The 27,640-nt window shown below is 35.4% G+C and overlaps 1 protein-coding gene across 13 annotated transcripts in view; it reads right to left on the reverse strand.

Moving 5' to 3' along the window:
- LOC138318661 (regulator of G-protein signaling 22-like) overlaps nt 1-27,640 on the reverse strand; it is a 58,710-nt gene that overhangs the window by 19,593 nt on the left and 11,477 nt on the right. For 9 of the 13 annotated variants that reach the window (XM_069261239.1, XM_069261247.1, XM_069261241.1 and 6 more), the window contains exons 3-20: nt 21,571-21,755; nt 15,403-15,689; nt 15,036-15,120; nt 14,578-14,684; nt 14,241-14,328; nt 13,591-13,813; nt 13,075-13,223; nt 12,644-12,829; nt 12,033-12,260; nt 10,554-10,577; nt 8,516-8,593; nt 8,144-8,301; nt 7,535-7,694; nt 7,164-7,274; nt 2,685-2,883; nt 1,945-2,045; nt 1,393-1,548; nt 878-1,028 (exon numbers count right to left, since the gene is read on the reverse strand). In XM_069261239.1, the coding sequence (XP_069117340.1) occupies nt 878-1,028; nt 1,393-1,548; nt 1,945-2,045; nt 2,685-2,883; nt 7,164-7,274; nt 7,535-7,694; nt 8,144-8,301; nt 8,516-8,593; nt 10,554-10,577; nt 12,033-12,260; nt 12,644-12,829; nt 13,075-13,223; nt 13,591-13,813; nt 14,241-14,328; nt 14,578-14,684; nt 15,036-15,120; nt 15,403-15,689; nt 21,571-21,755 (2,676 nt within the window). The remainder of the gene's footprint in view (nt 1-877; nt 1,029-1,392; nt 1,549-1,944; nt 2,046-2,684; nt 2,884-7,163; nt 7,275-7,534; nt 7,695-8,143; nt 8,302-8,515; nt 8,594-10,553; nt 10,578-12,032; nt 12,261-12,643; nt 12,830-13,074; nt 13,224-13,590; nt 13,814-14,240; nt 14,329-14,577; nt 14,685-15,035; nt 15,121-15,402; nt 15,690-21,570; nt 21,756-27,640) is intronic. The other 4 variants (XM_069261246.1, XM_069261251.1, XM_069261240.1 and 1 more) reach the window with 3 other exon arrangements.

Here is a 27,640-nt window from a genome sequence, read left to right on the forward strand (position 1 = left end):
CCCCTCCCTGCCGTCCCTTCCCTCCTGTTATAGGCCCCTCCGTGCTCTCCATTCCCTACTGTAATAGGCCCCTCTCTGCCGTCCCTTCCCTCCTGTTATAGGCCCCTCCGTGCTCTCCATTCCCTACTGTAATAGGCCCCTCTCTCTCGTCCTTCCTCCTGTTATAGCCCTTCCCTACCATCCACTCCCGCCTGTTATAGGCCCCTCCCTGCCATCCATTCCCTCCTGTTATAGGCCCCTCCCTGCCCCAATTCCCTCCTGTTATAGGCCCCTCTCTCTCGTCCCTTCCCTCATGTTATACTGCTCCCTTCCCTACCATCCACTCCCTTCTGTTATAGGCCCCTCCCTGCCATTCATTCCCTCCTGTTATAGGCCCCTCCCTATCCTCCATTCCCTCTTGTTATAGGCCCCTCCCTATCCTCCATTCCCTCTTGTTATAGGCCCCTCTCTCTCGTCCCTTCCCTCCTGTTATAGGCTCCATCCATTCCCTCCTGTTATAGGCCCCTCCCTGCCCTCCATTCCCTCCTGTTATAGGCCCCTCCCTGCCCTCCATTCCCTCTTGTTATAGGCCCCTCTCTGCTGTCCCTTTCCTCCTGTTATAGGCCCCTTCATTCCCTCCTGTTATAGGCCCCTCCCTGCCACCCATTTCCTCCTGTTATACGCCCCTCCCTGCCATCCATTCCCTCTTATTTCCCTCCCTTCCTCTTCTTCATTCTTTTTACACCTTTCCCTCCTATTTCTCCTACCCTTCCCTCCCCTCCTGTAGTCAGCTTCCCCCTTGTTAATCCATCCTTTCCTCCTGTTATTCCCTCCCTACTCTTCATTCCCTCCCTGATTTATATACCCCTATTGCTGATCTCCAATAACAAGAACTTACCACTAGGAAGGCATTAAAAGCTTCCTCTAGTTTTGGTACGACAATGCTCTGCATTTCCTTGATGGCTCCAGTCTTAGGTCTCTCTCCAATCTTATTTGTCAGCTTGTCGGGGAAGCTCAGGTGCTTCTTACCATGAGAATCAACGTAAGTTCTAAAGGGAAACAGTAAACAATTAACATCTACCAATAAAGGAAAACAAATTGTAGATATCAGGTTTTATCCAAAGAGAAAAAATAAAAGGATTTTGTACATGAAAATTCTAGCAAAATCTTATGATAGGCTAATTCCATTTTGTAATGATCAGATGCTCAATTGCAACATTTAAGGAAAATGCATTGTATATAATTAACATGTAAAAGAACTTAAGGAGGAAATGTTAGATGAGTAAGATGTAAAGAGGGAGGTGGTATTGGGATAGCATTAAGAAATCTGAAGCAAAAACAAAAAATCTTCACTCAAGATCACATCTAACAGTCACTTAAGAGAGTAACAGTATGGTCTAGATGGTGACTTACTTGAAGATAAATCCAGCGTGAGTTTCCTTCTTTTTCTGGTCAGTTTTACTTGAGCCTAGGTTGAGGTAGGTGTCGGTGTCCAAATACAGACTGACCATGTTGAGACGTTCCTTGTCCTCAGACTCTTGTAAATGCTTTTTGAAGTTTGTCATAAATCTAGAATGTCATTAAAAAGGTGTACTTTTTTGTAAGTTTCTTGCAAGCATTGATTAATATCTTTTTTTTTGTGTGAATTGAATTTTAAACATGTATAACAGATACAACAAGAGAGCCAAGAAACAAGAATTACTCCTAAGAAAGTAGACATCTTTGTGCTACCCAGTCATCTTCGGTATTTTTTAAAATCTTTTAGCTATGAGGACTTGAATCCCCAATTAAAAGTATATAATTTTTTTTGGTGTCTTAGCTGATCAACAACGGTTAATGACAATTAACCCATGGTACATATCTAAAAGAACAATGCTCTAATGAATGCCTTTTTTTAAGTTGGACATCTTTTACAGTAATAGGTAGCATTTATGGCTAATTCCCACCATTTTGATGATCACTTACTGCTTGTTGTGTGTCATCTCTGTAAATGGTGGCGGCGGTTTGGCTGATCTTTTCTCGTCTCCTTCTATGTCATAATCCATATCATCCCCATCTTCTTTCTTCTAAAAAACAGTAAACATACAAATATCAGCATTTAAGGAGATCCGTGGTTTTGAAGGTAGGTGAGAAAATCCAATGACCTATGGTTGGTACCTTAAACAATTGCTTCAGGCAGGTTTGAAACTCACCACCTCAAAGTAGACGATAAGAAGTAGAATGTTGCAATATTGTACCGTATTCAATCTACCACCCATGAGAAAAGATCATTTGACTAGTATAGAGAAAAGCAAAAGATTCAGGTTTCCACTTGAAGCTCTAACATTCTTCTAAATGTTTTTAATCTGAAGCTGGTTTTTGATATTTGCTCATACATCAATCAATGATTGGAAAATTGTATAAATAAGACTAAGCTATGTACCTATAAATTATTTCTTGTCTCATGCTGATACTGTTCTATTATCATAGATTATCATATTACAGTAAAACCTGCCTTAATATTCACCTCTGTATAAAGACCAACTGCTTATTAAGACCATTTTCTTTGGGTCCCAGTGAGTTTTAACCTATTTGACCTGTGTATAAAGGGCACTACCTATACAGTGCCTTAGGTAGAATTTATAGACAGGTTTGACTATGTAAACGAATGTATAAATCAATTACTGTAATCTTATATTCATTAGGATTATTTTCAATAAACAGACCTCAGTATCCTTCTTCTGTTTTGCCTCCTTCACTCTTCGGTAAGCCGCCCTTATCGCCTTTTTCCTCTCTCGTTCCATCTCTTTACGTCGCTCCCGAGCTTTAGCCCTCATCTCAGCCCTCTGTTCGCTGTTCATATCAGCACCGAGACCCAGTGCTTGCCGTAACTGAGCTGCTCTCTGGGAGTCAGTTGTTGGGACCCTAAGAGGAGCAAGAAACTTAAATTATCTTTTCATAAATCCCTTTAAATTGTCTTAGTTTACATCTATATTTCATCATTATTTTATAATCAGGCAGAGCTCTATTAATTGTGGAAGAAATGTTGAAATGTCTATTCAAATACTACACACAACAAGGATTTAAATATTACAATGGTATATGTATTTAGATATAGAATAGGAAAATATGATACAAATTATCTACTCAAAGATAGGTTAGCTTTATAAAAATAATCTTATTACCTTTCTATAACATAACAAATTTGTTTAATCATTTATTTCATTCCATTTGATAAAGTATCTAAAAAATAATTTCATTTTTTTTATGTTTTACTTGTGACAATTAAAAAGCTTGAAAAAATACTACCTTGGTATATGTGATTTTGAGGTATTTTTGACATAAGTACAATGATAAGCTAACGTGTGATGCCGATTGTTGTGTGAGGATCTAGATTCCTGTAGTATATTGTTATGGCTGTTTGTCGATTGTCTTTAACCAACAGATCTATTTTCCTTTGTAAACAATACACATAGCTATAAAATCTGTCACATGTCTAGGTTTGGACCATGCTTCATTACTGACAGCTACTACTGCAGCTAGGGAAGATTGGGGTCTATTTAACTTAATGTTAAAAGTAGTTCATCACAATAAAGTTTCAAGATTCACAGCAATAACTTAGACTTGGTTTTAGATACATCATTGTCAGATAAATTAGAATCCATATTCTTGTCTTAATTTAGCTTTATAGGCTTCATACTTCATATCACATAAGTGATATTTTCAAAAAAAAATATGTAATGCCTATAGCATTATTACATTTCTGTATAAGCAAATAATGTAATATGAACTCAAAGTACATCAGTGTATATATACACAAAATATATGTGTGTGTGTGTGTTTTTAGTATCCTCATTATAAATTATACACAGAACCTAAATACATTATATGGTGTTATGCATGCATGTCAGTTCACAACAATAGTTAATTATACTGTAGGTGTCCACAATATTACATGTATATAATCTATACTGTAAATGTATAAGACTCTTATGCTGGCGCTATCATGAAATCTATAATGTCAAACAAACCATTCACATATCTAAAATAGAAAAAAATTTAAAAGTTACTAATCTTATATGTCTAAAACCTACATGAATAAAGTCTTTTTAATTCCTGTTGTATAGCTTGAGCCACCTGGCACTCTAGTATTTGATCAGTTTTAGATAATATCAAAATTGTTTATCGTAACTACGTATACCAGTCCATGAAAAACCAGACTTGGTTTGACTAAGACAGAGTAACGAGTATTTAATATACCATCAAAATAAACGACTCCATTGTCTTTAATATGTTTATCTCAGTCTTGGTCAATTAAACACAATTAAACAACAAAGGAAATTTAAATGGATTTAAGGACTCATACCTTTTGTGACAGGACTAGCATGAGAACATTTTTGCTATGGAACTTATCCTATCTTTGTCTTTGATTTTCCAGTATATTAGATAATTAGATGTGCTCTTCGTCTGACTTTAATTTTGGGGAGAAATCAAAATCAACATTTATAAAGTTTTCATAGAACAGTAAAGAGACTGATTGATCAAGTAATCCAAATGTGGTTTTTTTTCTCATTGTCCAATACTCATGCATTTTCTCATAGGAAAATCAAAGGGATTCTATTTTAAAACAAATTGAGGAAAGCTTATTAATATTTCTTTAAATCTCCTCCTGGTGTACATGTTCTCTTGAAGACATTTTTTTTAAATAATTTTTTAGGGTTGCAGAGAATGATGTGTTACGTTAGCACACAAATCAGTTCTATTAAATGAAAAATATCAATAATTAGTGCTAACATATATTTCACAAGTGCTTTCATATACTTTTTTCTATGAAGTTTCATGGAATGTTTTATATGTGATTTCCAAATGCCATAAAACCAATACAAAAGTCAATATCTTATAGTGTTAATGCATAAATGATTTTCATCTTAAAGTTGGACCAAGATAACAGTTCGCATACCGATTCAGAAGGGAGTTAACTCTAAATGGCTCTTCAATTTAATACATTCTGGAAACATTATAATGATGCATTCATGAAATATAAGCTATTTTATCTATTACACCATTCACAAGCTTTAATCACATCTATAACAATAACACAAAGTGGAAATAGCTCAGATTTATTTAACAATTTAATGAAAGTAGAGGAATTTTTAAATATGCAGGACACATTTCCTTACAAAGCAAAGTATCTCATGATAAGATTTTAATGAAATACAAATTATTTATATGATGAAGATGATTAATGGAACACTTTCACTGATGAAACACACACAAAAAAAGAAAAAAACAACAGAAACAGAATATTTGAGACCAAATTAGCACTGGAGTGTATGCTGTATTGAGGTCAGACAGAATTTAACAGCATCACACATAGAATTGTATGATATCTATATGACTTGGTTTCCCAGTAATGTTCTGCACTTAACTCAACTGATTTGTTACCTATAGGTCATTCCTTAGTAAAACAATAATATTATCTATTGTTTCAGTCAGTAAGTTTGGTAGAGGGTAAAATTTAGTTACATATTTATAGATAAGTGAAGCAAGTGGCAGATCCTGAAAATCAAACTCTAGTCCTTAGTCTTCAAAGAAAAATATGTACTGAGGATTTCTATATCAAATCTAGGTTTATGTGGACTGAGCAGAAAAGCAACAAAGAAATTGCCACAATTTAGCAGATTAAAACCCCTGGAAATGTAGGATGTCAATATAGAATGAAACTACAAAGTGATGTTACTCCATTGACTGAATATTTTCTATCAATAATTTTGTTGTCAGGATCTGCCACTTTTAGTAATGTTACAGTGATAGATCTGTAGTCCACACTCAACTGTATAACAGGAAATGTTACATTATTCTCATTATTTCTTATCACATTTCACTTTATCTTTTACTTCCCAAAAACAAAGAGATTCTTCTCTGTTGTGTCAATTTATCAAGAAAGTAAATAATTCCTGATGGTATAGTGTGCAGACTAAAGAGGTTCCACATTAGAGGGATGTAGGTAGTTTATCGTAGTCAGACGTTTACCTCCACTGTTTGGGAATTTTAGGAACCTTAGCACTAAAGACAAGAAAACCATCATACATGACATTGTACATTCAGATACATCATTAAAACTACTATAAACATACATGTTTTTGCTGTCATTGTATTTTAACACAAATTGTACTGATATAGTAAAAATTAAAAAGGCTCTTTCACTAGGATCTATTTTGATTTTACTAGATTATCTCCCTTTAGTTTGAAACTTAGGAATATAGACTCGGTTTGAGTTTAAACGTACTTTATTGCAAACACAATTATAACAGGATTGGGCACAAGTTATGACAACATATAAAGGCCCTCTCCCATATAGAATCAGACATGCTGCAGCGACAAAAATTATCAGGCAAAATTAAAGTGTTTATTTTGATATACTAGAAATTGGTCGCCAGTCTAACAAATTACTACAGTTGAAAAAGAATGAAACCTAGTAAAATATTCTGAATATAAAGGGAGATAACTGGATTACAAAATCACCATTTTTACTCTATTTCATAAACATGCTCAGAATTTCAATTTCTTTCATCCAAAATTTGTTTTCTGTTGTAATTTCCCCTCAAGAGAAAAAACTAGATTTTCTAGAATTAATAGATTTTGAACTACAGTACTTTTGAATGTAGATGACTATATCATGAATGGTATAGAATTAAAATTCAGAAAAAGATTTCTACAATAAAGGCCATTCTACTGGAAAAATAAACTACAAATAAGTTAATCAAAGACTACAACTACGTAATAAAATGTTTTTTTCTAAAACTACACCAGAATACATTTTCTAACGCAAGAATATAACTTAATGAACGACTGGATAATTATACCAATACATCTATATATAATTCTCTTTGATTACATATGGTCTTAAAGTTCTAAAAGTTTCAATATCACATTGATTTATTGTACATAATATCACAAAGTTTGATTAAGTTTTCTCCAACTTTTATGAATATAGAAACTAGCAGAAAATTACCAAAAGGTCACTCTAAAAATTACCAAAAGGTCACTTTAAGAATAAAAATTACCAAAAGGTCACTCTAAGAATAAAAATTACCAAAAGGTCACTTTAAGAATAAAACAGGGTGAAGTGTCACTAGTGCAATAAATACCACAATCAACAAAACATAACAAACCTGACAAACACCATATGGAAACATGTTTACCTTTTAACCCATGGCATGGGGCGTGTGATGAGAAGTTCATCTCCAGCCACAGAAATATGGATCACATCAGCAGTAGAGGGGGGACTCTCTGCTCCTGGTCGCACATGGGCACTGAAAAAGGAGACATCATGAAAAATTCTGATGATCGAAACAAATATATAGCTGTGATCGAGTCAGGAAAATTGGGTGTTCCATATTTGTAAGATTCTTGTAACCTTGCAATATCCTCAAATTTATACACCACAACATATATTGAAGAGAAACAAGGCCACTGAATCTTGAGACCTATAGGTTTCAAATTATTACAACTATTCATGACCAAATTATATAATGACATAATAATCTGTAATTTCTTAAGATCGCAAACTTACTCAAGGAATGCTTTCAGATCCTCTTGAAGATATCGCATCCATGCTCTCTCTAGCCTCTCCATAGCATGGAATTTGGCCATGTTGAACACAGAGGCCTCCACAAAGTCCTTGGCTTTGAGTAACGTAGCATGGAGTTCATCTCTCTCAGTTTCAGACAGACCTATTATTGGTCATGTCACAACACACATGTAATGATTACAGCAATTTCCTTTTTATAACAGATACTAATTGGTTTACATGTATATTAGATTTGTTATTCCATTTTTATCATACATAATTTCATCACTTAGATTTCTTCTAGTACACATTTCATGCACAAGGATGTTGTATAGATGATTTATTACTCTGGTAGCTAGGGGCCATATTTCAAGCATTCTGCACCCCGATTTTGATACAAAAATGCCACTTATCAGTAGAGGAAACATAAAAAATGTTATGAAATTAAATAAAACATGGCATTATAGCAATATCAACCTCTGTCTTTGATATCATTCAATAGACTCCTCACTAAACATGAATCCTCATACCCATTAAAAAAAATCCAGAATTGCATAACAGAATTTTTACTGTAAAGAAAAGTACCAGGGAGGTAAAAATGTCATTATCTACCTATACTGTAGTGACTGTTGGGCAGTAAGTATTTATTGTAGATCGTCCAGGAATGACATAGTCGGAGCAGACGGTCAGCGGATCTATCCTCAGCTTGGCCATATTCTGTCACATCCTGCCAGAACAGCAGGTTCGACAACAACAGACGGTCACTTTGCCTGAAATAAACAAATTAAAATTGTCATAAATTGCTAGCAATGCAGAAGTTATGTTCCATGGCTGTCATATCTTACTTTAGGGAAATGTTCAGCTTAGGATGAAAAAATTGGCTACTTCACTGGTTTAGCATATGGAAATTCCATTTATGAGCCTAGATTAAAAATCTCTGATTACATTTTATTTAAAGGATTGTAAATGAAAAAAATATGTTACCTCTCCAGGAATCGCTGGAACGGACCTCCAGCCACTTTGTCTCCCATGAGAGCCATGATAAACCGATTTTTGGCAATTCTGCAACCAAGGCAACAGCAATAATGTAACCAATGAAATATTGTGAATTAGGTAACCATGGCAACATAAGAAGCTATAAACTATTTACAGATGTATGAAAGGTACCAGTTGGAATTTTAACCTTATTTTACCAAGAAAATGATGGGAATGATAAATTGATGTAACTCTAGCAACCCTAAAGTTAGAAAGGGCATTATCACTGTCTGCACCGAGGTGAAAATCTTGGATAGTTTCAGACCATCAGAAACAATATCTGTTTTCAAGACAAAGGATGTCCAACTTAATCTGGCAAGTACCACATTTACTGAAGAAGACATGTCAGTATAGTTGGATCTATGTTCTTCTAGTAATAGAATATAATGCTCTAAAATCAGGATCACACATTATGTTTTATTCATTTTGTATAAAATCTACAAATATCTATAGACTCTGTGCAGCAATCCACAGAATCATGTAACATGAAACATGAAATAAAGAAAACACAACAAAATATTTACCGTAATTTTCAACAATTATGCATGAAAATACAGAATTCAGCATCAAAAGTATACACCTTCTATGTATGCATTCCATCTTAATGCAATAAAGAGTTATCTTATCTAGTAAGCAGGTATTCGATAATTTGTGTAAGAATCTCTCATCATTTTCTCATAATTATCTGAATGAATTTACACTTTCATAAAGAATAAAGTAACAATACATGTACATGTGATACCTACTAACAAGAGGAGATAACTCAGAATCACAAAAGACAGAAAGAGTTATTCATTTTCAATAAGTGACTATGGATACATGCAGTGAAAATTCAGTGAGATTCAGGCTGGTTTTTTGTTTGTTTTGTTTTGTCCAAAACAATTAAGGTAGGGTTTTCGTATTTATGAAATTATTTTCCAGAAGTCAAAGAAAAACCAAAAATGGTTTGCAGTTGAGAAATTATATTACTGAGCAGCCCTACAGAAGTAGACGGCTCATTGGTGAAATATTGTAACCTTACTGATAAAAGCTTGTCCAGCAACACGCTGATATTGATGTTAAAAGACTTTGTAGGGAATGAAAGACAGTATTAGGCATATGTCATTATTCACCAGCCTGGAACTCGGAAGTTATGGTTTTTTTTTAACTAAACCAAAATAATTTGATCAATAACTCAATGTGCATTGGGGTTAATGTAACTGTATACAGTTCAGCCTTACTAGAAGTCAAAGGTTCTGGAGTTAAACTCAGAGTTATAGAGGTATATGATTAAGTGTGTTCAAATTTTTTATGGATGTTTGGTATGGACAGTGAAATACATCCTTGGAAATATACAATTTACATTATATCTTAGTTAAATGAAATTATTTAAAGATTTTTTTTCCAGATAATAGAATTTATTAATTCAATTAATTTCTTTGATATCCAGCTCTGCATTTTTTTTCAAAAAGGAAAGACAGGAAATAAAGGAGACATATATGCGATTAAAATCAGATTAAATTTCACTGCAAACTGTGCATGGGATAAAACAATTGAGGTACATGTAGATTTATATATGAGTTAATTTGTTCAAACAACTAAAGTCATTGTTTAGGAATATAGAATTTCCAGTAGTCTCAATGGCTGCTGAAACAGTTTCCAAATCTACTATACAAAGAGGAGAGTTCATGTATATTCTACCAATCAATGTCTTTCTTGGAAAACCATGGAACTAGACTGGTTTGAATAACAATAAGTTTTTGTGAATGCATTGTCTAGGACTTTTAGAACTCAGTTTGAGTCTGGCCCTGCATCTGATCAAGAGTATTTTCACTTTTCCTGATTTGAACAAATCATGTGTTGAAAATTTAAAGAAAAATGACAGACAGAAGATGGACTGAGGGACAAAATGGATAATGATGGTAGATCACATGAGACAAAAGCTCATATGACCTAAACACAAATATATTAGTATACACTCAAACAGGTGCCACAGACATTTACCAACCTTGTCGAACGTGAATACAAAATTCTGTCACAAAAAAGACACAGAACACATATGCTTAAGTTATTTATAGATACCTGCCACCATGATTACAGTTACCATGGTAACAATAAAACAATCCATTCCCATGATGCTTAGTTGTTATGTGTAGCTAGATTAAAAACTGACACCAAATACACAAGCATATATTGTCACCTTAAAATTATTACATTATTTGTTTTTCAATCTTTTGGTCTCTCTAACAAAATGAAACAGTTTGACCTTGACATTATATCTTCATATGACCTTGAAGTTTGCCCTGCATTTAGTGTTTCAATCAAGAACTTTAGTTTTACTCTATTTGACAACGTACAAATGACTTTGTCATGACTATGAAGTTTGACCTTCTAATGACCTTGACTTAATATCTTGCCATGACCTTGACTTTGTTTTTATTGTGTTTCATATACGCATTTAAAGAAATTTTGTCAGCTTGGAAAAAAAATTTGGATTTAACATGCTAAGCAGAAAAGGATGATTTTCAATTATCTATATTGCCCTGAAGTAAAACAAGAGGCCCATGGGCTTTAACGGCCATCTGACTCATGGCACAAAACAACAAAGTCACAGTATGAAGTATTGCTTAATAATTAATATAAACAGCTAAAATTAAGAAAATTTGCCCTTTTGGGGCCCCACCCTTCAGCCCCTAGGGGTCGGACCAGACTCATTTATATAAAATATGATTTTCCTTCCCCAATAATGTTTCACACCAAATATGGATGAAATCCATCCAAGGATGAAGGAGGAGTAGGATTTTAAAGCTAAAATTAAGAAAATTTGCCCTTTTGGGGCCCCACCCTTCAGCCCCTAGGGGTCGGACCAGACTCATTTATATAAAATATGATTTTCCTTCCCAAATAATGTTTCACACCAAATATGGATGAAATCCATCCAAGGATGAAGGAGGAGTAGGATTTTAAAGCTAAACTTAAGAAAATTTGCACTTTTGGGGCCCCACCCCTCAGCCCCTAGGGGTCGGAACAGGCTCATTTATATAAAATATGATTGTCCTTCCCCAAGGATGTTTCACAAAAATATGGATGTAATTCACTCAAGGGTTTAGGAGGAGTAGGGTTTTGTATAAATAGTTTTACGCACGGTGGACGGCGCACGACGACCGATGAAACACTTTGACAAAAGGCCATCCTGACCTTCGGTCAGATGACCTAAAAAGCTCTGGTTGTTTAAATTATAATTGACAATCCTTCTTGGTAGTTTGTCATTTTCATGTTCAATCCATGATAGATGACTTCCAGTTAAGAGCACAAGCATAGAATCTAAACTAAGATATTTTCTATTACACCATCATATATCTAGCTCAACGAATATATCATCATATCAAAAGCACAAAGTGTACTCCTATACATAAAGATGCAACACAAGTCTAAAATTGAACAACCTAATTCTACATACATAGACATTTTATTGAGATCTACATACCTAGCAGGGGGCATCTGTCTGACCTTAGCAGAGGTCACCCTGTTGTCAAGGCGACGGCCTCCTTGACTTATAAATTCCCAATTCTTTGTTTTGGAGTAGGTGAGCACATCGTCTGGACGGACTGGCATAGAGTTGACTAATGAGATTGATGGAAAGAATGGAAGGGCGTGTCTTGTCCCATTTCCGAGTTTAGCCAACATGGTGATTCCCATTCCAGCACCAATATCACTATTGGAAGAATTGAATACTTTGAAATTACAAAATATTATGAATTTAAAACATCATCAATGTCTTGAGTTAGGGGTCAAATACACCTCTTTACTTTGGGGGCATATGAATGTTTATACATATGAATATCAACTTAATATAAAATAGCATCTTTCTTCTACCAGCTAATTGGCCATTCAACAATTATACCATGTTTTGGTGATGAAAGAAACCTGGTCAGGAGTTCCTAGAGAAAAACCATGAACTTGCCACAAGTACTTTTATCTGTCATATGAATTTGCAAATTTAAGTTTATAATAGCAGAGATCCTAGAGAAAAAAACATTAACCATTGAAAATTCATTATTGATAATTATATTTTTGAAACTTATTCCAAATAGTCACCTAAACTCGCGGAGGCGCTCCTGGTGGATGAGGAAGCGAGGTACCCAGTATGCCCTCAGCCTCCGCAGCACGTCGTACTGTGTACGGAGGAAGATGGTATGGCTAAGGCTGGCACAGCTGGCTGATTTGGAGATTTGGTTTCTAGCATCCTCTGTCAGATTCATCTTATAGCGGTCCCTAATATCCCTAGTACAGGTAAACAAAACATATTTTAAAAAGGGTTAAGTGCAAGGCAATGTTATTATTTTTTTTACATTTTCAAGATTGTCAAGATTATATTGGAAATCTAGATCTAATCTTTTTTAAGATTTTCAAAAGTCTAGATTATGATTTTTCTAGATTGAGGATGCTATGAAATAAGATAATAATATATAAAATGATACATTGTTATGCATACATGCATAAGTCTATACATAAATCAGATAGTTTACCTGAAAAGTCTGTTTCTGATGTCATTTTGAGATAGCTCATCAAAATTTTCCACTGTGTCTTTGTAGTACTCGCAGTCGAGCCAGAAATTGATGAGTTGGTCCCCAGCAGTCCCTTTCAGGAACTCCTTGTAGGCCTCCATACCCCCATACTATAAAGAAGATTGTACAGAATTAATACTCAATGTTAGCCGAATGTAACACCTAAGGGACAAAGAATAAATATCTATATAGCCAAGGGATCTTTATCCACAGATCAAATTATGTGCTGAATTGACCATCTTTTCTGAGAAAAGGTAGACTTACTAAGCAGGTGTTTTGTTTTTACCAAAATGATCACTAAGGCAGGTTTGGCAGTATACACTGGTTATTGATCATGGAATTACTTAAAAGTACAGCAGACAGAAGGAGGTGGAAATGATCTCTGAAAGCCTGATTCACCATATGGTGTAATATGTCTTATATAGTCAGGATTCCAATGTTGACAGTCAGCGAAGTCCTGATGACTAAATGTCTTACCGAGCCAAGGGCCTGTTCTTTGAGCTGCTGTAGAGACATTTTGAGACGCCCTTCAAGGTTTTTCACATCATTTTCTGTCTGTTCATCACTAACATGTTCGTCCTCGAATGTCACATACACCTGGCCCTGGGTGTCAGGCTCTGCTTCACCGAACAAAAAGTCAAAGTCGACATACTTTGGATGCCGCATGTACTCCTCATAGTTAACAGGGGCTGACAAAGCTCTGTAACAAGAATCAGGTAGACATTTATATCTTCTTCTGTCAACATGTTTTTTCAGGTCCTAGACCATAAGATACAACCTGTCGGTAAATATGTCATAGTTTGTGTTTGCTTTAGATCTTACACCAGAGTTCAACATTACAAAAAAACAATATCTTGAAACCCAAATTTCCAATGGCCCTAACTCCAGACTGATAGATATCAGATATAGAGACTTACAATTGTCAGAATCTATACATCTGATATAAAGGCCAAAGAAAACATAGGCATACTCTGTCAGAATGTAAAAGTCTGATGTCAGTGACAGGAAACTTACACTTCTTTATATAATCTTAGTCTAGAATAACGGTTAGAAAGTACTCAGGCTTTGCATACAAAAGACATTCATCTGTCAGAATGTCAAAGCCTGGTTACAGTGCTGATTTTTACCTGACATGTCTGAGGAAAGTCTCCTCCACATCTGAGACTGGGACATTCCTTCGACTCCGTCTTGATGATTTCCGTCTTTTCTCATCACCTGAAAATCGGAAAAAGATTATCTCTTAGTCTTATTCAGTCCAATTCACTAAAATGTTTGAAAACTTTTAGCAATAAGCATTTAGTTTATTCAGATATTCAGTACATATTATATACTTAGTGTATTTTTACTGCTAAAAGATTTAGCAACACCATGCAATTCATGGTTTCTTCTGTGATATTCCTTTCCCATTTTAAAAGCTCTGAAGGCCACTAGCAGTGTTGGTCACCATGTCAGGATAAAGCATACCTGATTGTTTTTCGTCAAACTTGACCACTGTGTTTTCTCTGGACACTGGTGTCTGGTCAGCATTAAGTTCTAAACCTGGTACAGTGCCTTCTGTAAAATTTAGCTCTCTGGAAAAAAAATCGATAATCGTTCTATCAACAATTTCCAAACCAGAAGATGTTATGTTGCTTTATTTCAATTAATTTAAAATTTCAAATTAATTATAATTTGTTCCTTCTATCATCATTCAATTACCAGGTACAGTAAAACCTGTCTATATAGACCACCTAAAGAAATAATACTCTTTATACTCAAATGGTGTTTAAATGAATCTTTTTGGACCCTGAGAAAAGTGATCTTATCATGCAGATTGTCTTTATAGAGTTGGTCATTAAGGCAAAATTGATTGTACCTTTGAACAAATATAATAGGAATGCATTACGAACATCAATTCTACATATCTTTAAAACGATACCTACTTTTTCTTTTTGTTTTTGGCACTTTGTGATTGTCCGCGAGATGAATCCTGGGTAGCTGTTATCGTACTGCCTCTTTGGGTTGTTTCTGTCATTTAAAGAATGATATAAAAGTAGAAATGCTACATTGATCCATGTATATATCATAACAGGTTGGGGCAAAACAGGATGTGATGTGAAGGGCAGGATAAAACTGTCTGTATATCAACTATCAACATTTGTATTTACTTGAAATCCTTACTCTATCTATATTGGTGGATAAGTTAAGTTCCTTAATTCAGCAAACATTTGAGATCTTCATTATATGCAAGCCAAGGAAATTCCATGTACATACATGTCTTTCAGATTATAATAAAGCCAGATTCCTTACCTGAACCTAGACACATTCGAGTGGGCACGCTCAGAGCTTTACTTCCTGGACGCTGATATCTGTACAAGCCTGAATGCCGCAGGTTACTCGAGTCCATAAAAATATCTTCATCATCATCAATTTCATCATGAGCACTGTTGTCTGCGCTGTTACTAAAACTGGACACATAGCTCTCTGACTGTCGGCTGTACCCCCTAATCATGGTTGAGTGGCGTCCAGCTGAGTAGCGGTCATCTAAGGCACGTAGTAGCAGCTTACAAAGTTTGAATTCCCGGAAAAGTTGGGTGCTGAAAAGAGAGAAATGAAATTCAAATTTGTTTGAGATTAAGAATTATTATTGAAGTCTAAATAATATACAAGTACTACACTATAGCTAACTGTTCCTTAGCTCCAGCCTCTGTCTGAGATACGAAAGCTCATCAGTGTAATTAGACAATGCTTGATGTCATGGAAAATACCAATGTGATATCACAGAAGAAAGTCTGTTGTCATACTCATAGAATCAACCAATATAACATCACAGAGGCAGGTCTCTTGTCATAGAATCAACCAATGTGACATCACAGGGGAAAGTCTGTTGTCATAGAATCAATCAATATAACATCACAGAGGCAGGTCTCTTGTCATAGAATCAACCAATGTGACATCACAGGGGAAAGTCTGTTGTCATAGAATCAATCAATATAACATCACAAAGGAAAGTCTGTTGTCATAGCATCAACCGATATGACATCACAGGGGAAAGTCTGTTGTCATAGCATCAACCGATATGACATCACAGGGGAAAGTCTCTTGTCATAGAATCAACTGATGTAACATCACAAAGGAAAGTATGTTGTCATGGAATCAACCAATGTGACATTGCAGAGGAAAGTCTGTTGTCATAGAATCAACTGATGTGACATCACAGAGGAAAGTATGTTGTCATGGAATCAACCAATGTGACACCACAGAGGAAAGTATGTTGTCATAGAATCAACTGATGTAACATCACAAAGGAAAGTATGTTGTCATGGAATCAACCAATGTGACATTGCAGAGGAAAGTCTGTTGTCATAGAATCAACTGATGTGACATCACAGGGGAAAGTATGTTGTCATGGAATCAACCAATGTGACATGGCAGAGGAAAGTCTGTTGTCATAGAATCGACTGATGTAACATCACAAAGGAAAGTATGTTGTCATGGAATCAACCAATGTGACATGGCAGAGGAAAGTCTGTTGTCATAGAATCAACTGATGTGACATCACAGAGGAAAGTATGTTGTCATGGAATCAACCAATGTGACATGGCAGAGGAAAGTCTGTTGTCATAGAATCAACTGATGTGACATCACAGGGGAAAGTATGTTGTCATGGAATCAACCAATGTGACATGGCAGAGGAAAGTCTCTTGTCATAGAATCAACTGATGTAACATCACAAAGGAAAGTATGTTGTCATGGAATCAACCAATGTGACATTGCAGAGGAAAGTCTGTTGTCATAGAATCAACTGATGTGACATCACAGAGGAAAGTATGTTGTCATGGAATCAACCAATGTGACACCACAGAGGAAAGTATGTTGTCATGGAATCAACCAATGTGACATCACAGGGGAAAGTATGTTGTCATAGAATCGACTCACATCAGAAGGTAAAGCCATTTATTGATCAGTATGTGACAAAATGAGGAAAAAATATGTTGTGAAGGAAAGAGTTATTTCAAATCATCAGCATTCAGCATGGATCTTTCTCAAAAGATGAGATTTACATTATCTCATTATTTCACCTTTTAATTCTAACTCATATACTTTCATAAATGGTATGATATTTAGGGTTAATGAAGTACAAAGTGATCAAGGTTTTGGTAGTGGAGTCAGCCAGTGCCCATAGAATCATCCCTACAGATAGTACCTGATACTGTGTTTGTGTCTGCTGTAGATCGACCAATGACCTTAACCCCTTGACCACCATGGTGATACAACATTTTTAATTGTCAATCTTTATTTAATATTTATATATTTGCTGTCATGTTTCATACTCTTTACACAAACAATCCTTGAATATTACATATAGATGAGTTTTAAAATCAGACACTGTGTATATCAAGGTATTCAGTAGATTTTTTCATTGCCTATACCAACGTTGACAAGGTCAGAACTGTATAGACACCGAGACTATTTAACAGGTTTTTTTTTGACAAGGACAGATTTTTTTTCAAGGATATTGAACATTTTAGCTGTAAATCATATACAGATTATTATGAGATGTAGTTAAAGTGTATTTATATGACAGATAAGTATTTCATGTATTGACATTATGATAGCAGATAAATATTTGAAGTGCTTACACACACCAAATTTATAAAACAGGGGCCGTCGTGGCCAAGTAGTCCAATTACAACACCCTTCTACCTTGGGTAAAAGTTTGAAACCCATTAGGGGCAGTTGATAAGTACTAATGATAGGTTGCTGGTTTTTCTCCATGTTCTCTGACTTTCTTCCACGTCCTTAACCTGTCACATCCTTAAATGATTCTAGCAGTTAATAGGAAATAAACACAAAACAAATGTGAATTTGTTGTTCCTATAACAAATGTGGAAGTGTGTATTGATACACATATGTAGTACACGTAGCAGATTGTTTATGACGTTTATAAGTACATTAGGTATAGAGTGTCTTAGAGTGAATACCTGGGAGGGATTATTATAACACTTTCTAAACAATGACAAGACCAACTGACCTAAGGTCCTGGTAACCAGTAAATGACAGAAGGAACTCCTTTAAAGTTGGTCAACTATGATTAATGTATGTCCAAGATAACACAAAAACACATCATTATGTCAATCAGTAAAAAATTTGGTTTGTGCTTGGTATTTTATAAATACAAATAATGAGTATTGTTTTTGTTATCAACTTTCACAGTGAAAGCTTTTGAAGACAATATATTTGTTCATTTACAAAGATAATTGCTATGCCTCTCAAAAATTGAATTAGGAGGTTATGGTGACATGAATGTTGTTTGTAAATTCACAGCCACCTTATATAATAATGACCCATACATTGTCTTACTTTGATTGTTAAGATTCCAAAACAACTTTTAAAAGTCTTATTTGGATGGTCTTCCAGGCTATATGCTACACATGCTAGTTAGCTGGTATGTGTTTAGGGGAGCTGTGGTATAGTTTGTCTCCTTGTGATAATGAGAACTACTGCCTATTTTATAGTGCTTTCTCACTGAAACATGTGGACAATGAGGCTGTTTCTTCTTGTGATAGTGTATGTGTTTAGGGGAGCTGTGGTATAGTTTGTCTCCTTGTGATAATGAGAACTACTGCCTATTTTATAGTGATTTCTCACTGAAACATGTGGACAAAGAGGCTGTGTCTTCTTGTGATAGTGTATGTGTTTAGGGGAGCTGTGGTATAGTTTGTAGTAAATAGAGGGGGGGAGGGGGATGGAGTCTTATAGTTGTAGTAAATAGGGCAAAGAAATCTTTTTTTTCCATTTTATAGTATTAATCTATACTGTTAAAAGTTAAAATGAATCAATTTATTTAACTTGAATAACTTCACCTAACAAAGAAAGAATATCAAAGCACAGGCATACCAATTCCTCCATAGAAAGACTTGAAAATTACAAAGAAAATTTGATTGAAGTTTGGCAGCCTTCAGATACTGGTAGTCCGCTAAACCTACCTATATTGTTAGGCTTTTTTTATTTTTTAATTATATTAGGCAAAAAAAAATATTTAAAAGCCTAATAACATAGACAGGTTTAGCGGACTACCTTCAGAGATGCATTAAATTGTTAGAACTAGATTTCAGAAGCATAACTACCACTTTCTACATGTTATCAAGAAGTTCTAGCCTCTTAAAATGTAAGTAACTTGTCACCTACATAAAGTCTTTTATGACTTATTACTATTACGTTAATGATAAGTTATTACTAATAATTTAAGATTTAAGGAATATTTTTTTCAAATACAACATGTACCTACCGGACATTACTAAAAATAAATATAACATTTTAAAAACCAGGCATTTACATATTTGGAAATTTCAAGTTGACAGTGCTTTGATCAATTAAGTCTGACATGGTGTAAGCATTGCGAGGGGAGGAATTTGGATGATGGTAGAACTTCAGTGTTATAAATAAATATCTTGATATGTTTACACATACCTGTATACCACTAACATCCCCCAGGCAGGAGGCCATTGTTACATAGCCTGCATTGCGTGTTAGCAAATAAAAGCGACATTTAATTTCAGATCCGTTTTAAACACAAAAATGAAAGAAAACATTTGTCACAATCAATTTTTTTTGCAAACAGAAGTGTGCTAAATGTTTGCACAGAAGTTTTTGATACAAAGGAAATGTATTTGAATACTATTAATCAATGTCGCAGAAATGTTTGGCACTTCTGTCAACAATTTTTCACTTTCAGGTTTTTATTTATCTTATTTTTTAAATGAATTTCGTTTCTGACAAACTGTTACAACTTAAAAGCAGTAAGACTGACACAAAGCAACAAGGGCACTTCACGGTGAAATATTGTATGTCTTAAAAGTACATAAATATGGTGCAACAGTTTATACAGTACCCCTGGTAGAACGGCTGAAATCAGTATAGTTTATGATATTTAAACAGTACCACTGCACCATTGAAAGTATTTTATATTATCATTTCAGATATTTCTTTGGTGTCCATTTAAGTAATGCAAATATCATGTTCAGAAGACTTTTAAATAAATTACGAAAGCTATTTGCATTTCAAAAAGCATATTTCATATTTAACAAATAACTTTAAATTTGAGATTGGAAATATTTCATTGTTACGGTAAGTTTATATATTAAAATGAGATCTGAGTATGTGTATTCCTTCTGGTAGTTTTAAGTTGAGTCCAAACTTTTCATATTCAGTAGTGAGTACAATAGGAGAATGCAATTTCAGCAACATAAATATCCTTTATACCCCGCGTAAATTTCTAATTTATTAATAATAATAACGAAGCACTGTACACATATTACTGTGTGTATGTAACTATGTATACTGATTATATAAACATCAGAGGTATAATCTGATGATTAAATGATAATGGTCTTAAGTCTTGTATTGAAAGAGCTATGTAATCAAATGATCATCAACCACGTCACAATGGAGGAGAGATGTCCAACCAGATTTAACACTCACGGACGATTAAATCGTAGTGTTCCCATTACCGATACTCAGGACAAACAAAACATAGTTGCTAAAGCATGACACATCACACAACTTCAGGCCGGTTATCTTAAATTCTGATTTAAATAAACCAACCTGAAGAAGATCTACATTTCTGATAAATAAACTTTCCGAACTTACATACGCATTTAATGCGATACCTTAACAGAATAACTCAGACTTACATAATCATTGATGGCATTCATTACCAGAAAAAAGATAAAAGATTAAATGTTCTTCTCAGATTCATGTCAAGATTGAAACCCAAAATGTCTTATACCAAATATCAAATCTTTGCAAATAATTTTCTGAAAATTTTCTTCACTTTCTGCATGTTACCCAATAATATGGTAAAACCTAGAATACACAAGAAAATCAGAGAAAAACACTATTTCTATGCTTTTATATAACTGATTCCTGTGTGTAATTTGTCTTGGACACACAATGAAGAATCTTGTCAATAACCAATCTAAAATTAAGTGTCTGCCTTTTCACATGGTGATAAATTTTCCTCAGTTAAGTGTTTGTCCACGTGATAAATTACACTTGACCTCTTACGTGTGTTTGGTGAATGTTATATATCTCGAGTGTCACCTGACAAGCGAGTGACGACATTGAGGTAAAAATACATTGATTAACGTTCACCTCAGTCTTACACTCTTATCGATATACACAATCATATCAGAAAACCAAATAGAAAAGCTTTCAATATCTGTGTCCTTACATCATCAAACATGATTTGATCAAATGACTATGCATTCAAGGTATAAGAGGTGGAGAAAAGCTGAAGTACCCAAAGAAAAATCATCAACCTGCAGTTGGTACCAAGTGCTATTCAATATTTGCTAGACCTAAGATGTGTGCATCTTTTGATTTTCAATTTTTTTAAGAGTAGGGTGGAGTGGGGAGGGAATTCAGAAAGAGAGGAAGGAGTTGCTAGCTAGTATTCATTGTGATGAGTCTTACCTGAGGAACAGGGGCAGCCTTTCCTCACGTGCCCACACCAAAAGCTGGTCTCGCTCTTCATCTGTTGGGGCGTACTGGAGCGAACGTTGTGACGACGCTGACGATCCACCATGGTCATCATCAGAGTAATTCACCTCTTCAAATGACCCGGTCAGACGGTTATAGGTGGTGGCGATTGGGAAAACCTACAAACACACAGGATTCAGTTTGAAGTTTCTAGTGTACTACAGTATAAAATCAGGATTTATATCGTCGACATTTGATTAGGTCAATTATATAATGACACCAATTAGAGTCAAGTAGAGCAAAACAAGGGGTTGGAGATATCAAAACAGCGTGGGCAAAATATGATTTACCGTCAAGTAGTCCGAGCTTTCAGTGATTGTGATGTCACAAAAATCACAATATGATGCTGCAATCACTGGAAGGTGGAACTAATCTACTGTAAATCAAATTTTACACACATAACTTTGTTATTTCAAAACCGACTTATTGAATTACTAGAGATGTTCACAAAATAAATTAATTGTGATGGGCTTTACTGTACAATAAATACAAAATCAATGTTAACTTTATTACTTCTTGGTTGCTTAATTAAAACAAAATGTAAGCATTTTTTGTTTGTTATCACTGAAAATATCAATAGATAGCATATAGGGAGAACCTTCAATGTAACTGTACAATTGACTATTGTTTTTAGGATGTGGATGAGACATTGTATACATTAGGGTATTCTGACAGGGTGACTAGGTGCCATATCATGAGTTGACGGCCTGATTAAGACATGATCATCCTTAGTTTGATCCAAAAAAATTGACAGCAATGTGCTTTTGCTCTGTAGTTTCTATAAGCTTAAATTATCAACATATGTAATTAAGAATTGGATACTTACATAAAATAGCGTGAATGACAGGGGCGGGACACCTAATTATAAAAAGTTTGAGCACCTGCGACCTTAACATGTCTCAACTAATTTAAAATTGTAATATTTATTCTGTGTGCAACAATCAGAACCAGCTATGAATACAATTTCACAACTTTATTAGTTTTCCTGCTAACAGTCCGCTGTGATAAATTACTCGTTTTCTCATGTCAATAAAAACCTGTTTTTTAAAATGTTAATTTCTACTCAGGATTTCAATAATGTTTGCATATATTGATCTTACTTCAAGATCTGATGGAAACGTCAAACATTTAAATGTAGATTCTCAATTTTCTTCTTCTTTGAAATATATTCATACATTGATGTCTTTTCATGGCTCCATTGATTAGCTGGTGAAAGTAAAAAAATCTGCAGGATTTAAAAACTATTTCTACAAGTTATCTGAACCTCAGTTAGGTTTAAAATCCCATATAGTGATGCATTTAAACTTGATTTTAATCAACTTGAATATGATAAAAATTCAGAAAAAAAATGCTTATAACACAGAAATCCAACAGAATTCTGATAACACTTTTTGCAAAATACATTCAAACCTCTCTTTAAAGACCACTCAGGGGACAATGGGAAAATGGTCATTGCCACTATCGGTCTTTATGTACACAGCTTAATTTGTACTGAAATTTACTATTTTAAACCTTTGTTAAAGTGGTACCCTTATAAAGAGATGGTCGCTTAAGAAAGGTTTTACTGTATTGAATCTGAATTTAACTTTCAACTTGAAAAGCTGTAAATTCAGAATCTCTTGAACCTGGGATGTAAGTATATTGATCAGATATTGATAATCTTATTTAGATTTGTAACTAGAACCTATACAATTCCATCATAGGAAATTTTAACATACACCTGGTGATATTTTACCTGTAAGGGTATGTAGGAGTGGATCAAGGATCAAAGATTTTATATTGCATTAGTGGATAAACCTTGTGTCCTTATCAACAATCATATTTATTCTGTGTGCAACAATCAGAACCAGCTATGAATACAATTTCACAACTTTATTAGTTTTCCTGCTAACAGTCCGCTGTGATAAATTACTCGTTTTCTCATGTCAATAAAAACCTGTTTTTTAAAATGTTAATTTCTACTCAGGATTTCAATAATGTTTGCATATATTGATCTTACTTCAAGATCTGATGGAAACGTCAAACATTTAAATGTAGATTCTCAATTTTTTTCTGCTTTGAAATATATTCATACATTGATGTCTTTTCATGGCTCCATTGATTAGCTGGTGAAAGTAAAAAGTTATCTGAACCTCAGTTAGGTTTAAAATCCCATATAGTGATGCATTTAAACTTGATTTTAATCAACTTGAATATGATAAAAATTCAGAAAAAAAATGCTTATAACACAGAAATCCAACAGAATTCTGATAACACTTTTTGCAAAATACATTCAAACCTCTCTTTAAAGACCACTCAGGGGACAATGGGAAAATGGTCATTGCCACTATCGGTCTTTATGTACACAGCTTAATTTGTGCTGAAATTTACTATTTTAAACCTTTGTTAAAGTGGTACCCTTATAAAGAGATGGTCGCTTAAGAAAGGTTTTACTGTATTGAATCTGAATTTAACTTTCAACTTGAAAAGCTGTAAATTCAGAATCTCTTGAACCTGGGATGTAAGTATATTGATCAGATATTGATAATCTTATTTAGATTTGTAACTAGAACCTATACAATTCCATCATAGGAAATTTTAACATACACCTGGTGATGTTTTACCTGTAAGGGTATGTAGGAGTGGATCAAGGATCAAAGATTTTATATTGCATTAATGGATAAACCTTGTGTCCTTATCAACAATCAGACATTACCAGTATGTAATATATCTCCCTAATATATGTATAAAAATTTGTCAGAGTCTGAAAGCATTTTGAATCACCCCTTTTACAGAGAATTTTAAATAGCTTGTACCTCCTGTTGCCCTCTATCAGGAGATGAAAATAAAATTATCAATAGTAATAATCTTGACATTAATTCAGCCCAGTAGGGATTTAACACTCTCTAAGGGACAAGACTACATGTAGAATAGAACTTTTCACAGGTAACTTGTGATAAGCTATTGTATACCTGTATTTATCAGGACACACCTGTTTTACCTATAATGGTAACTGTACACCTGTCTTTTTGATGATAAGTACAGGTATATTGTTTATTGAGATAGGCCGAAAGCTTTAAGTACACTTTTCAGATGTAATCGATAGAAATATAGCATTATGCTGGTAAGAAAATCTCTTGATTGCAGTAAGGGACTAATTCCCGCTGCATACCAGGGTTGGCTGGCAGAGTCATTAGCCAATCAAGATACAGGTTTATGGAATGAATACTGGGTCATTATTGACCCAAACTGTGTAATGTCCTAGGATATAAACACAAAACAAAAGCCACCAACACAGGCCATCAAAACCAGGAATATCAATAGTCTATTATCAGGGTCGCTTTAACTATCGAAGGTAAACGCTGTATGGGTTTATATAGAAATGAAATGCTTTGTTGATATTTAAATAGTTTGTATGAAAAGAAAGTTATTACAGAGGAACTTAACATGATCAGTAACATCACTTCAAAGACCACATCTAGGTTTGTATTGCTATTACAGTCCTAACATATCCTCTTGTCAAGTCAGCCCAACATCAAGCTACACATTCTGATTGAGCACCCTATATAGTCAATAATCTTCCTTATGACTCACATCCATGCTTGGTATCTTTGCCTAACATCAAGACTTAATTTTGTATTCTAATACATATAGTCTTACACCCTAGTCACCAATCCGAAGCATTCACTTCCTCAGTAATCCTAAACCTCAACTTCCTAGTCAGCAATCCTAACCCTGGCGTCAACATCCTAGTCAGCAACCCTAAGCATGGCGTCAACATCCTAGTCAGCAATTCCTAAGCATGGCATCAACATCCTAGTCAGCAACCCTAAGCATGGCCTAGTCAGCATCCTAAGCCACTCCTAGTCAGCAATTCCTAGTCAGCAACCTAAGCATGGCGTCAACATCCTAGTCAGCAACCCTAAGCATGGCGTCAACATCCTCAGTCTAAGCAATTCCTAGTCAGCAATCCTAAGCATGGCGTCAACATCCTAGTCAGCAATCCTAAGCATGGCGTCAACATCCTAGTCAGCAATCCTAAGCATGGCCTCAACATCCTAGTCAGCAATCCTAAGCATGGCGTCAACATCCTAGTCAGCAATCCTAAGCATGGCGTCAACATCCTAGTCAGCAACCCTAAGCATGGCATCAACATCCTAGTCAGCAATCCTAAGCATGGCCTCAACATCCTAGTCAGCAACCCTAAGCATGGCCTCAACATCCTAGTCAGCAATTCCTAAGCATGGCGTCAACATCCTAGTCAGCAATCCTAAGCATGGCGTCAACATCCTAGTCAGCAATCCTAAGCATCATCATCCTAGTCAGCAATCCTAAGCATCATCATCCTAGTCAGCAATCCTAAGCATGGCGTCAACTTCCTAGTCAGCAATCCTAAGCATCAACATCCTAGTCAGCAATCCTAAGCATCAACATCCTAGTCAGCAATCCTAAGCATCAACATCCTAGTCAGCAATCCTAAGCATCAACATCCTAGTCAGCAATCCTAAGCATGGCGTCAACATCCTAGTCAGCAATCCTAAGCATGGCGTCAACATCCTAGTCAGCAATCCTAAGCAGGCGTCAACATCCTAGTCAGCAATCCTAAGCATGGGTCAACATCCTAGTCAGCAATCCTAAGCATCAACATCCTAGTCAGCAATCCTAAGCATCAACATCCTAGTCAGCAATCCTAAGCATCATCATCCTAGTCAGCAATCCTAACATGGGTCAACATCCTAGTCAGCAATCCTAAGCATGGCGTCAACATCCTAGTCAGCAATCCTAAGCATCAACATCCTAGTCAGCAATCCTAAGCATCAACATCCTAGTCAGCAATCCTAAGCATCAACTTCCTAGTCAGCAATCCTAAGCATCAACATCCTAGTCAGCAATCCTAAGCATCAACATCCTAGTCAGCAATCCTAAGCATCAACTTCCTAGTCAGCAATCCTAAGCATCAACATCCTAGTCAGCAATCCTAAGCATCAACATCCTAGTCAGCAATCCTAAGCATCAACATCCTAGTCAGCAATCCTAAGCCTCAACATCCTAGTCAGCAATCCTAAGCATCAACATCCTAGTCAGCAACCCTAAGCATCAACTTCCTAGTCAGCAATCCTAAGCATCAACATCCTAGTCAGCAATCCTAAGCATCAACATCCTCCTAGTCAGCAAATCCTAAGCATCAACATCATCCTAGTCAGCAATCCTAAGCATCAACATCCTAGTCAGCAACCTAAGCATCAACATCCTAGTCAGCAACCCTAAGCATCAACATCCTAGTCAGCAATCCTAAGCATCAACATCCTAGTCAGCAATCCTAAGCATCAACATCCTAGTCAGCAAACCTAAGCATCAACATCCTAGTCAGCAATCCTAAGCATGGCGTCAACTTCCTAGTCAGCAATCCTAAGCATCAACATCCTAGTCAGCAATCCTAAGCATCAACATCCTAGTCAGTCAGCAATCCTAAGCATCAACATCCTAGTCAGCAAACCTAAGCATCAACATCCTAGTCAGCAATCTAAGCATCAACATCCTAGTCAGCAAACCTAGCATCAACATCCTAGTCAGCAACCTAAGCATCAACATCCTAGTCAGCAATCCTAAGCATCAACATCCTAGTCAGCAATCCTAAGCATCAACTTCCTAGTCAGCAAACCTAAGCATCAACATCCTAGTCAGCAAACCTAAGCATCAACATCCTAGTCAGCAATCCTAAGCATCAACATCCTAGTCAGCAATCCTAAGCCTCAACATCCTAGTCAGCAAACCTAAGCCTCAACATCCTAGTCAGCAAACCTAAGCCTCAACATTCTAGTCAGCAACCCTAAGCATCAACATCCTAGTCAGCAATCCTTAGCATCAACATCCTAGCAATCCTAAACCTCAACATCCTAGTCAGCAATCCTAAGCCACTCCTAGTCAGCAATCCTAGCATCAACATCCTAGTCAGCAACCCTAAGCATCAACTTCCTAGTCAGCAATCCTAAGCCTCAACATCCTAGTCAGCAAACCTAAGCAT

Source organism: Argopecten irradians, chromosome 3 (assembly GCF_041381155.1).
Source record: "Argopecten irradians isolate NY chromosome 3, Ai_NY, whole genome shotgun sequence".
Taxonomy (NCBI): domain Eukaryota; kingdom Metazoa; phylum Mollusca; class Bivalvia; order Pectinida; family Pectinidae; genus Argopecten; species Argopecten irradians.